Source organism: Artemia franciscana, chromosome 11 (genome assembly GCF_032884065.1).
Source record: "Artemia franciscana chromosome 11, ASM3288406v1, whole genome shotgun sequence".
Lineage (NCBI taxonomy): Eukaryota > Metazoa > Arthropoda > Branchiopoda > Anostraca > Artemiidae > Artemia > Artemia franciscana.
The window spans coordinates 3,592,293-3,606,253 of record NC_088873.1 but is presented as its reverse complement, the minus strand read 5'-3'; the positions used below and the strand labels follow the sequence as shown (position 1 = coordinate 3,606,253).

General features: G+C 33.8%; 1 protein-coding gene across 1 annotated transcript in view; it reads left to right on the top strand.

Annotated features, from left to right (window-relative positions):
- Positions 1–10,904, top strand: part of LOC136032699 (girdin-like) — a 149,073-nt gene extending 138,169 nt beyond the window's left edge. The window contains exons 6-7 of the mRNA XM_065713003.1: positions 5,114–5,361; positions 7,805–10,904. Coding sequence (XP_065569075.1) covers positions 5,114–5,361; positions 7,805–10,802 — 3,246 coding nt within the window. The 3' untranslated portion in view covers positions 10,803–10,904. The remainder of the gene's footprint in view (positions 1–5,113; positions 5,362–7,804) is intronic.
- The last annotated feature ends 3,057 nt before the right edge of the window (positions 10,905–13,961 follow it).

The window sequence follows — 13,961 nt, the reverse complement described above, 5'->3', positions numbered from 1 at the left end:
TTTTTAGGGACAATCAATTCCGACAGCAAATTGAAAAATAGACTTTTCGTATGACGTCGTAATCGTAATCGGCTCTATACGTAATCGGCTTTATTGGCTAAGCTTTTTATAAACTCAATATCAATTAATTAATGCCATTCAACCAGCTTCAATCTAGTATTTTTGTCATATTTTTTGGTGCCTTTTTAGGCCAGATGGATTATTCTGAAGGAAAGACATCTCTGGAAATTTGTAATCTTGTCCTAAAAATGGGAGTTGCTGCTTATGCACACAGCTCTGGTAAACTGCATGCTGTTTAATTTTTACTATTAAGTACGTACCAGTTGGCTACATCAAATACTCAATCAAGAAGTATTCAGCGTGCATTTTGATTTGAAATTTCCGCCTATGGCTAGTTTTTTCGCGTGGTTTAAATTTTAAATACGGTAATGGCATCTGTCCTGTATTCTGCACTGTTTGTGTACTACTGCCACCGTTAGGCAGCACTATTCCCTTCCATTAATCTGTAGCTTTTCTGGAGTTAGAAAATTGAAATTTTACTTTTCTTTTATTACCATTTAAAAATCCAGACTAGGATGACAAAAATATGTCATTTTTTTGAAAAATGTGTCATTTTTGTTTGAAAAATGTGTCATTTTTGTCGATTGTGTCATTTTTTATTGAAAAATGTGTCATTTTCGTCGATTGTGTCATCATTTCGTCTGAATGTGTCATTGTGTCACGCAACATCAAATTGTGTCATTTTGACACAAAATGTGTCAATTTGGCAGCCATGATATAAACTATATCTGCTAGTTGAGAGTCGCTCAAATGCGGTCAGCCAATAGTGAATGTGAAAATAATGACGTAATGCTATAGGTCCTACAGAGTGTAGAATAGTAGAACAGTTTACTTTTCAAACAGTTCGTGGTAACGAACTGTAGTAAGGAGCAACCCGGCTCAATAGTAAACAAAACTCTAAAAAACGGAATTTTGATGCTAAAAGATACATCAAAAGAATAGAATATTCATGCTGATTCTAATTATATAAGTTTCATCAAATTTAATCTTTGTCATCAAAAGTTTCGAGCCTGAGAAAATTTGCCTTATTTTGGAAAATAGGGGGAAACACCCCTTAAAAGTCGAAGAATCTTAACGAAAATCACACCATCGCATTCAGCGTATCAGAGAACCCTATAGCACCATCTACAAAAATGTGGAATTTCGTATTTTTTGCCAGAAGACAGATCACGGGTGCGTGTTTATTTGTTTAATTTTTTTTCCCAGGGGTCATCGTATCGACCAAGTGGTCCTAGAATCTTGCAAGAGGGCTCATTCTAACGGAAATGAAAAGTTCAAGTGCCCTTTTTAAGTGACCAAAAAAATTGGAGGGCACCTAGGCCCCCTCCCACGCTCATTTTTCCCAAAGTCAACGGATCAAACGAGATTTTGTTCCGCATAGTCGAAAACCATAATAACTATGTCTTTGGAATGACTCACTCCCCCACAGTCCCTGGGGGAGGGGCTGCAAGTTACAAACTTTGTCCAGTGTTTACATACAGTAATGGTTATTGGGAAGTGTACAGACGTTTTCAGGGGGATTTTTTTAGTTTGGTGGTGGGGTAGAGGGGAGGGGGCTATGAGGGAGGATCTTCCCTTGGAGGAATATGTCATGGGGGAAGATAAATTCAATGAAAAGGGCGCAGGATTTTCTAGCATTACTAAAAAAAACAATGAAAAAATAAACATGAAAACGTTTTTTCAACTGAAAGTAAGGAGTAGCATTAAAACTTAAAACGAACAGAGATTATTACGCATATGATGGGTTCTAAAAATACTTTAGCATAAAGAGTGAGACATTTAGGAGGAGATAAATACCTTGCTCTTTATGCTAAAGTATTTTTAGTAATTTTTAACTATTTATTCTACGGCCGTTCTGATTCAGGGGTCATTCTTAAAGAATTGGGACAAAACTATAAAGAATAGTGTAAAGAGCGAGATATTAACGAGGGGACAAACCCCCTCATATACATAATAAAAAATATAAGAATATAAAAGTGTGTTACGTAAGTTAATTCTTAAGTTACGTATATCTTTTACTAATAAAAACGTTCGTTAAAAATTAAAAGTTCTAGTTGCCTTTTTAAGTAACCGAAAAATTGGAGGGCAACTAGGCCTCCTTCCCCACCCCTTATTTCTCGGAATCGTCTGATCAAAACTAAGAGAAAGCCATTTAGCCAAAAAAAGAATGAATATGCACATTCCATTTTAATAATTTATGTGCGGAGAGCCAAAATCAAAAATGCATTAATTCGAAAACGTTCAGAAATTAAATATAAAAAACTGGTTTTTTAAACTGAAAGTAAGGAGCGATATTAAAACTTAAAACGAACAGAAATTACTCCGTATATGAAATGGGTTGCCCCCTCCGCAATCCCTCGCTCTTTACGCTAAAGTTTGACTCTTTGCCACAATTCTACTTTTTAAAACAATTAAAAACTTTTGCGTAAAGAGCGAGGGATTGCGGAGGGGACAACCCATTTCATATACGGAGTAATTTCTGTTCGTTTTAAGTTTTAATATCGCTCCTTACTTTCAGTTTAAAAAACTACTTTTTTCATTTATTGCTCTCAAGAGAGCATGCTTTTTTGCCTTTATAAATTATATAATTATATTGATTTCATTGAAAGTTGAAAAATTTTATACGTAGCTTGGTAAGTATACCTTGTTTTGTTTCTCGGCTTGGGAATCGATTTGCAACTTTCAGGAAAAGTTTTCATTTCTGTTTTGAGGGGGGGGGGTGGATCAAAACTTGAGTTGAAGGGGGAAAGCTATTTTATCTCCTTTCCTAAAATGCAGTATAAGCTAGATGTTTTCTTTTGTATGCCTGTCGTTCATCAGGCTCTCAGGCTTATTATTATAGTTTAATATATATTTATATATATTTTATATTTACATTATTTATATTGTTTATATTATATTATTAATGTCATATATATATATATATATATATATATATATATATATATATATATATATATATATATATAAATTGTAATATGTATTAATATATACTTATATTTTATACAGAATCTATTTTTCTAATATTGTTACTATTTATTTAAGTCGTAAGCAGACTGAAAACTCACCAACACTGGGGGAAGGGTGACTACCTCTCATAGGTTGTTAAAATTTGGGGTACAGGGTAATTATACAATTTGTAAACTTCTAAATAGTTTTTGCAAGCCATATGTCTGTAACATAACAAGCTAATACCCATAACTTACCGGAATTGACACACAAGAAAAGTTACTTCAGTACCAGACATATTGCCCTGATTTATTCTCCAATTCTGTTTGCGAATCCTCCCTGCCATGGAAATTTATGGTTGCAAGTCAGGGTGGCCAGTTTCGAGAAAGAGCTCTCCATTGTCGTAGGCTAAAGTGTATATATTTAAATAAAATCCTAATATTTTGTTTGGTGCTTGCTGGTTAAAAAGGCTTATTGCTAAACCATCACTCCCTCCTTCATTTTATTATATTGAGAAAATTTTAAATTAGACATATGAATAAGATCTAAGGCATAATATACTATTTAAAATATAAAACAATGGACTTAATGTCAATGTTAGCAAAAAAAAAGATATTTTAGACTGATGTTTACGATTCGTCCTCACATCATAAAAAAAATGACTAAAAAGAAAAATTAAAAACGAAAAGAAAAACAAATTGAAAATTAAGACTAAAAAACCGACAAAATTAAACTGCTACTACTTTTACTAACAGCTCACTGTGGCATCAAGCCACCTGGGGCCAACACAGCTGCGGGCGCTCTTTCTCCACCCCAATCCATTCCAAGCCTCATTCTTTACCCTCTCCCATGAAGTTGTAATGTCTTTAAATCTGCTTTCTCCCTATGGATAGCCAAAAAGTACAATTTGTTTGCCGAAATAGGCCTAGCCATCCTAACCTTTCTTTTTTTTTTGTAGCCTTAGAAAGCAAGATCAAACGGCATTTTTCGTACAGCTCATTGTTTGATATACGGTTGGTCAAGCGAGACCCCAAGACGATGTGTTAACAATTCCTTTGGGTACCAATCTTCCTCGGCCTTTCGAGATTCAAAACCAAAACAAGACTGAAAACCAGGATTATACACAATCAGGGGAAAAACATAAGAGGAGTGATCCAGGGGGACCGTGGGCCCCCAACAGTTTTCTGGTGCCCTCATTTGTTAATTTTTGTTCTCTTTTTTGCTCTTTTTTTAAAAGAAACTTGTCAATTATTGATGCCCTTGTCACATTGCTCCCCCAGCATTTTTCTCTAGACCCGTCTTTGAAAACACACAAGTAAGAATATATCACTATCTCTTGGATCAAAATTAAAACGAAGACTAAATCCAAGGTTGTATACTATTAGGGAAGACACACAAGGGAGAATATATAACTGTCTTTTGGATCTGTCACTAATCCCAGTCGAGATCAGAGTGACCAGATGGGGCACATTTGCGCTATTTCGGCGCTTTTTGAGGCGTTTGTGTTTTTTTTTTTCAAATCGGCGCATTTTTTGAAGGAGGAATTGCTCATGCAGTGCATTTTTGTTAGAAAAATAGAACCGCCGGCGTATTTTCACTTTTATGGTGGTGTAACCTTAAACCAAACATTTAGCAACACTGGTCAAGCTATGCATGCTTTTACATAGGGGCATAGGAGGATGAATTATCAGATAGATGAAACGGCATAGCCATAGAGTTAATAAGGAAATGAGATCAGGACTTGGCTCGTCTATGAGTAATCTCGAATATAGCGTTCTGAACGTCAGATATCTTAATATTCATATAATGATAACTTGTTCACTTTATCTTGGAAATCTCTTATAGGTTTAAAAACGTAATTTGAGAGGCTTTCAGGTGACCAAAAATCTCTTCAAATCAAATCATTTATTAAAAAATAGACACAGTCAAGAGCTATCCGATTGAAATCCATCTATTGAAAACTCAAATTTATTTTAGTCAAAATAGAAAATATTATAATAATTGGAGTAATTGTATAATATTTTAATATCCATTGTTCAGCCTTAAAATCGTATTTATTTTTGCCTATCATTGAAAATACCTTTCTTTTCCTTCTTTTTTTAAGCTTTCGAAAGAAACAGACGATCTCCGTCAAGCACTTTATGGCGAAAAAGAAGAAACTGTAAAGATGTCAAAAATGGTAACAGAATCAGTAAAAGCTTCAAAAGTGTGTGATGAAGAACTGACAAGATTGAATCAGTGCCTTAAAGAAGAACAAAGAAAAATGAATTCTACTCTAGTGTCGAAGTCAATGTTGGAAGAAGAATTGGAAAAAATGAAAGCTGAAGTTGGCAGAAAAGAAAAACTTTTCAGGTTTTTTTATTATTTATTTATATTGCTATTTCAGATTTTTAGTACTATTCAAGTTCGTATTGAATATAGATTGTTTCCAAGTAAACATCTTTTATAATGTTAATGAATCCAAAACTGCCGAGACTTTCAAAAATGAATATCAGTATTAAACTGTAAATCTATATTTCACTAGTTCTTTTCAATAATCTTGGCTATAAAGATGATCTCTCTTCCTTTCTTTTTTTTCTTACTTTTTTTGATGTTATGACAAATATAAACATCATATTCGAAACAAAAATTATTTTCAGTAAAGTACAAATGACGTTCTTGTCTTTAAAATATATTTATTGGTAATATATTTCAAATGCCATTGAGATATTTGCGAAATATTCATATATATATATATATATATATATATATATATATATATATATATATATATATATATATATATATATATATATATATATATATATATATATATATATGTATATATATGTATATATATATATATATATATATATATATATATATATATATATATATATATATATATATATATATATATATATATATATATATATATATATATATATATATATATATATATATATATATATATATATATATATACCTTATAGCATTATATGGAGAAACTTATATAGGAATTGTAGGACGCTTTCTTTCTCTTCGGCAATATCCTGTCAAAATAAAGAGAGAATAACGAGATCTATTAGAAAAAAATTGAACATTGAAAAAAAAAGAAATTGAACCAAAAAAATGAAAAAAATAAACACAGAAAAAAAATTGAACATAAAATAACAACAAGAGCTAAGAGCTCATATTGCACTTGTGACGAGGTTGGAAGAACCAAGAGCTTCTATGGCATGAGCTCTAGCAAAATTCTAAGAATTAGTAGATTGTCTTAAAAGGAAAATCAGAGGCTTAATGCAGGTCGGGATTTAAAATAAGAGCTCTGAGACACCAGGTCCTTCTAAATTTCAAAATTCATTAAGATCCGATCACCCACTCGTAAATTAAGAATACCTCATTTTTTCTAATTTTACCTCTCCCTTCCGCCCCCCGATGGTCGAATCGGGGAAAACGACTTTATCATGTCAATTTGTGCAGGTCCCTGATACGCCTACCAATTTTCATCGTCCTAGGACGTCCAGAAGCACCAAGCTCGCCAAAGCACTGGACCCCCCTTACTCCCCCAAAGGGAGTGGATCCAGTCCGGTTACGTCAGTCACGTATCTACAACATTTGCTTATTCTACCCCCCAAAGTTTCATCCCGATCTCTCCACTACCAGATCTGGTCGGGATTTAAAATAAAAGCTCTGAGACATGAATTCCTTCTAAATATCAAATTTTATTAAGATCCGGTCACCCGTTCTTAAATTAAAAATACCTCAATTTTCCTAATTTTTCCGAATTAACACCCCCCCCCCCCAAATCCCCCAAAGAGAGCGGATCCGTTCTGAATCACGTATCTAGGACTTGTGCTTATTCTTCCCATCAAGTTTCATCCCGATCTCACCACTCTGAGCGTTTTCCAAGATTTCCGGTTTCCAAGATTTTTGTTTCCCCCCTCCAACCCCCTATTTCCCCGGATCTGATTCGAATTGAAAATGGAGCATCTGAGGCATAAGATCTTTCTATATATTAAGTTTCATTAAGCTCTGATCACCCATTCGTAAGATAAAGATACCTCAATCTTCACGTTTTCCAAGATTTCCGGTTTCGCCCTCCAACTCACCCAATGTCACCAGATCTGGCCGGGATTTAGAATAAGAGCTCTGGATCACAAGATCCTTCTAATTATCGAATCTCATTAAGATCTGATGACCCGTTCGTAAGTTAAAAATACCTCATTTGTTCCTAATTTTTCAGAATTAAGCATCCCCCCCAACTCCCCCAAAGGGAGTGGATCCGTTCCAGTTATGTCATTCACGTATCTAGGACTTGTGCTTATTTTTCCCACCAAGTTTCATCTCAATCCCTCCACTCTAAGCGTTTTCCAAGATTTTAGGTTTCCCTCACTAACTCTCCCCAATGACACCGGATCCGGTCGGGATTTAAAATAAGAGCTATGAGACACGATATCCTTCTAAATATCAAATTTCATTAAGATCCAATCACCCATTCGTAATTTAAAAATAAATCTTTTTTCTAATTTTTCCGAATTAACCGTCCCCCCCACTCCCCCCCCCCCAGATGGTTGAATTTCAAAAAAGATTATTTTTGCTTATCTGGAAGTGCCTAAACTAGCAAAACCGGGGCCGACAGAAAGACCGACAGAATTCGCGATCACTGTATGTCACTTGGTTAATATTAAAGGCCATAAAAAACTAAATGCATAGCTAGGCGGTTAGCCATTAAGCACTAGGTTTCATTCAGCAGTAGATTTATTTATGTAAATTTTCTACCAATTAAAAATCTACAAAAGAGTTTTTTTTGCAGGGAAGCGGAGGAAGAGCTGCTTAAATTGAAAAATGCACATGCAAGCCGATTTTTTTCCATGTCTCAAAGAAATGACGAAACAGAACGACTTAGTGATGTCGCAGCAATGAATCTACTGCCAGTTGTACCATGCACCCAGCTGTCATCCTTGGCTGAAGTTGACCTAGTCCAGCATTTCGTTCCTGAATCTCAGAAGAGTATTTGCAAATCAGAAGCATCTGCTGAATCAGATCATGTGCAGATCGACGTTTATGAAGGATATGATGTACCTATTGAGCAAAAGGCGGAAAGAATGAAGTTCGATAACTATTCAAGTAACAAATGTGATCTTGAGATGGTTAGTGTTGATACAGTGCGGAATGACGTTTTCGCGTTTGCTGAATCAGATGATATACAGATCGATGTATGCGAAGGATATGATGTACGTATTGAGCATGAGGCGGAAAGAATGAAGTTTGATAACCATTCAAGTAATAAATGTGATCTTGAGATGGTTAGTGTTGATACAGTGCGGGATGACACCTTTGCAGTAAATACTGGTGGACAGGTCAGTTGTGCAGCTAATAGACCGAAATTAGACAACTATTCAAGTGATAAAAATGTCTCTGATAATTTCAGTATTGTGCAAAATAACGTAAGGGAAGGACGTAGTAATGCGCAGATTGAGCGTGGCGCAAAAAGATTGAAGTTAGACAACTGTTTACTTTATGAAGCTGAAGTTGACATTTTCGAAGATTTGAGAGAGAAAGATTTATTTGGTTTGATTGATGAACCAGAATTAAACTTAAAAACCAAGATCCAACCAATACCTGCTACAGCATTTCCTTCTCCTTCAAGCAATTCGGAACAAGAACAGAAATACGTGGAAAGCAAATCAGAAGAAATATTAGATGACAGCTCTGAAAAACCTTTAGTAAAGGATAAAAATCAGAAGCAAATATCTAAGTTTGAAAATGGAAGCATCAATATGGAACAAAGAAAAGACAAAAAATTGATCAACGCGATGAGCTTGCACTTCGAAGACTCCATAGTTGCGATTTCTCCGACTGAATGTGTTTTAGATAAGAATCCCATAACCGGTTTGACTAAAAACCTTCCTCACCTGGAAGAACTTGAGTTTGTTAATCAAGGGAACGATGTAATATTCGAAAAGGCGGCTGATGGAGACCCAACTTCCCATATAGAGAAGTTGGCTCCCCATATCAGTGTATTTAAACCACCTATTTTGGAATTTAAAGGGACTGTTACTGATGACAATGTAGAACAAGTATCAAACTCTCATACTAACAAAGACCGATTTCCGCTGATACAACAGGGGAAAGGATTTCAGGAGACAGCGGCAGGTCGAAATACAGGATCGAGAATCTCTGATGGATATGAAAAAACTGAAGACTCACTAATAAATAGGACTGAATTTCAGGAGGGATCATTAGACAGTACAAACCACGATGTTCAGTTTCAAAATTTTGACTTTGAAAGCGAAATGAATCCAGTGGAAGGTCTAAACAAAATGCATTTTCTTGGTGAAGGAAATATACAGAATATAAAAAATCCTGGGGATGGTAAAGAAATATCATTAAACTCTATTAGTTTCTCTGATGAGATGAAATCCACCAGCGAGCAAGATGAAAAGAACCCTAAGCTACAGCCTCATATGGAATTTGAAAAACTTCACTCTCAGAATCAGATCCTTTGTCAACAGCGGAGTTTTGCAGAAGAAAAAGAATATATTTCTGAAGATGGTGCTGCTGATATAGAAAACTTGAATCAAATTAAAGAAGTATTCTTTGGGTGTGATGATAATGAAGTTGAAGGGGAAAATGGTGCTGAGGCGGAGGAACTATCCCTTTCTCTAACCCAATTGAGTAAAAAAGGTATTTCTTCCATTGATGATTTTGAAAGTCTTTTATTGAAGCCAATTCTTTTTCGAAAGGAGTTCACACCACCACTCAAGAAAAAACAAGGTTTTGTATCCGGATCTACAAATATAAACTCATTATTTGATAAAAAAGAGGATAATCGCCTTGAGACTATTAGAAAAGAACGAGATGAAATTGCTGATGGTTTGCTTGAAGAATGTAAAGCTAATGAGATGATAAGTTCAGCTGTATGTGTCATAGAAAACGGAAGAGAAGCAGGTAAAGAATCGGAAGTTGATAAAGAACTTGAAGTTGCTAAAGGAAATGAAAAAGAAGTTGACAAAGAAAATGAAATAGAAGTTGATAAAGACAAGGAAATAGAAGTTGATAAAGGAAACGAAATAGAACCTGATAAAGAACTTAAAGTCGACAAAGAAAATGAAATAGAAGTTGATAAAGAAAAGGAAATAGAAGTTGATAAAGGGAACGAAATAGAACCTGATAAAGAACTTGAAATCGACAAAGAAAATGAAATAGGGGTTGATAAAGAACTTGAAGTTGATAAAGGGAATGAAATAGAAGTTTTTGAAGAGATTGATGCTGACGGAGAAAAAAATAAAATGAATTGGATTCAACAGCAATATGAAACTGGACTTGTTCTTAGTGAAAAGCTACCTAATAATGGAAATTCTTTCATAACTCCTCCTGAAGTTGGTCCCTCTTTCCAGGATAATGCCACAGATCAAGATAATTCACTGAAGCAAGGTAATCTGCGCAATGAAACTGCAACTGTTGAACGCAACAAACGGGTTGAATTAGAAGTTAAACAAGAATTTCAGCAAAATGAAGAATTGGTCGAACGAAACCTCACAAACAGTGTAAATTTTATAGATAAACGCCAACCTGATAAAAAAGTAGAAACTTCAGACAAAGACAAGGCCCAGTCTGTAGGGTCGGATTTTTTTCAAAGAATTTTTGCAAAACTGCCTGCCGAATTGCAGAAACGTTTACGTCATTGTAGAAATAAGCCTGCTGAAACCACCGAAATTTCTTTTTCTGCTCTAACGGACCCGGTGGACGATGACCAACTCACTCAACCGTTTGTTCCTTTTAGTGAAGACAATGGTTTGTCTTTTTGAATTGTAGTTTCTATATTTGTTTTTTAATCTTTTTATAAATGTTAAGGAGTTTCATACGAAGAATTTTGAAAGAAGAATAAAGCTCTTGCTGAAAAAAGGAAACATTTTTCTGTAGCACTGATGAAATTAGCTTATCTATATCTATAAGATATAGATAAATATAGATAAATATAGATAAAATATAAATAAATATAGATAAAATATAGATAAATAATATATCTATAAGATATAGATAGAAGTTAGCTTATCTATAAGAAGTTTTAACATTTATAGTCACGTACAAGCACTTCAAAATAAAAGCACTGGTATACGTTTGGATCTCACAGTACGATGCCCACGAAATCTCGACTTAATGTTCGAAGTCTCCTAAGTTTATGGCAGATACTGGGACTGATATGGCTTAGGTGTGCGGGGGAATTCGACACTCGCTTTTTTCGTTTATTGAGATTTGCCGCACAGGCAATAATGGTGGTGTACCACTCGGCTTGGTAATTATCATTTGAACTATAATTGCTATTTGTGCTTATAGCTGGTTCACGTGACTAGATGAGACATTCTCGAGAGACAACATTGTTTCAAAGAAAATACCAAACTGAAACCAAGAAAATCCTTGGCTTTTCTGAAAAAGAGGGCTCATTTATGTATATATATATATATATATATATATATATATATATATATATATATATATATATATATATATATATATATATATGTATATATATCTTGAAACAATCTGAAAAAACTACTAATACAATTTCGAAAAAAATTCGCAGGCTGAATTTTAAGAAAATAAACCAATTAGCTGACAAAATAATAAAGATCCAAAGTTAGGTCAAAGAAAAATATTTAAAGAAAGGAGATGACAGTTTTTAGCTTTTAATTTCTTTTTAGACATTTATTACATTTAACATATTCTGATTCGTTGTTTTTTTTTTCTTTTTTTCAAATGGTTTTACATTTAAAAATTAGACCACAAATGGAGTAAATAAATAAGCAAAAAGGAACACAAACTTAGGTACTAGAAAAAATACACAAAGACACGATGGCAAGGCTACTGGACTCAATTGACTTTAAAAATTCCGTTTGAGGCCTAATGAGAGTTGTAATTGAATCTGCAACACCGAACTGACGCGACACCGACGCATTCCTAGTCCACGATCTTAAATTGAGCAGAAATTTTGCATATTTATAATATATGCACATTTATATTACAATGTATATTATATTATATTATAAATGCATATTGTATATAATATAATATGCAATAATATATAATATAATATATATTATATATAAATGCATATTATATTAAAATGCATGCTTATAATAATCTGAGCGCAGTCATCTTTTGTCATTTTTGGAAAAGATATTCCAAAATGGAGACATAGCTAGAAAATGAGGTATAACCAAAGCATTATCTAGTCTGGCCCGAATCTGCCGGTTATTTTTTTTTTTTTTTTTTTTTTTTTTTTGGTGATAGAAAGCCATAAGCTTTTCTTCAAAATGCTTTGTCTGTAACGAACATCTAAAAACCCTACTCGACCCAATAGGCATTCCTAAATAAACAATAGAATTGGATAAAACAACTTCACCATCACCAACCACAAAAAAGAGCTTAAAAAGAAAATAGCAAACTGAATTTAAGAAAATCTTCGGCTTTTCTAATAATATGGGATTTATTTATTAATCACGTACATTTTTTTCATTAATTAAGAAATGTCGACTTGACATTTCAGAGATGCATAGGTTTACAGCAGTTGATGACAGTTTTATAATTTACGTTAGGCAATTATCATTTGAGCCATAATTACTATTCGTATGCATTGTTGCCTCACTTAATTTAATGAGACATTCTCCAGAGACAACATTGCTTCCAAAGGAAATAGCAAATTGGACTGAAGCAGGGACTGTAATCAAGTCAGGGCACTTTAACATGGGTGTTAGTTTCAAAAAATCTCGAAAAGTGAGCTAAACAAGCGTCATCACTAGTATGTATTTACTTGATGAATATTCTTTATGGGGAAAATTTTTCACATAAGTAATTAAAGCAAATTAATCACTAATACTGTATCCTCGCAAAAGATGAATTATTATTTTACATGTTTATAAAATTTTTCTATTCTATAATCATTGTTCAAATCTTCTAAGTCTCTTAATTAGATATTAGTACCGCATTAATTAGCTGTCTATTGTTTGTCACGGTTCTGGGAATACTTCAAAGTTTCTTATTAATCTTTATCAATAAGACAGCTCATTCCGTTTAATTATTCACCTGAAATTTTTCGAATTTACAGTTAATAACAGCAATCCTAGTTGATAAAATATGGATTACAACTCGAGCTCCAAAGTCCCTTTTGGAACCCTCATATAATAACTAAAATGTAATGGTTAATTATTGCGATAATAATACATATCTAAATATAAATGTAAATATCTAGTGTTACCTAACTAGCTTTAAAAGAATGATTCTAAATTCATGATGCCCCTTGTGCTTATCTATCTAAATTTCTTATTCCTCCATCCACAGGAGGATAATTGCAACCCAACTGCAATGCAACCAATCCGCAGGATTCTTATCCTCTAATCAGTCCCACCTGTTTAAAAACCACAAATACGCTTTTCAGAGCCCCACTGCTGGGTATTGGTACACCCATTTGAAAATCAGGTAAATGTCCTATTCCCTTTTTATACAAATCCCTTTTTTCATTTTCCTCTAAATGACTTGACTTCAGCCCTTTGAGCTTTCCTTTAAACACATTTTCATACGTTGACCAATTCTATTTATGTTCTGTGGGAACATTTGGCAAAGACTAGCCATATAGTTCATTTCATACCCATATATTTATCTATCTGACATAACTTGAACATCTATTTGTGTAAAAATCATACCATGCGTTTTGCTCTTAATACTAGAATTGGATGTTTTGAGATCTAAATAGCTTTCCAACAATCAGCATTGTTATATTTCTTGATTGGTTAATTCGTTAATTTCCCTCCTGGTACACTTCGCTTTGAGTTAATTTTTACAGTTTTGTTCAGTTTTCCCCTGCTGTAGCTTGAGAGTTTTCTCATTTTTTATTACGAGGGTACTTTTACTTTGGCCCAAGATAGGTTGGGGAATTTTTCAAAGTTGATTGGTTCGGCTTGGGAGTGTAC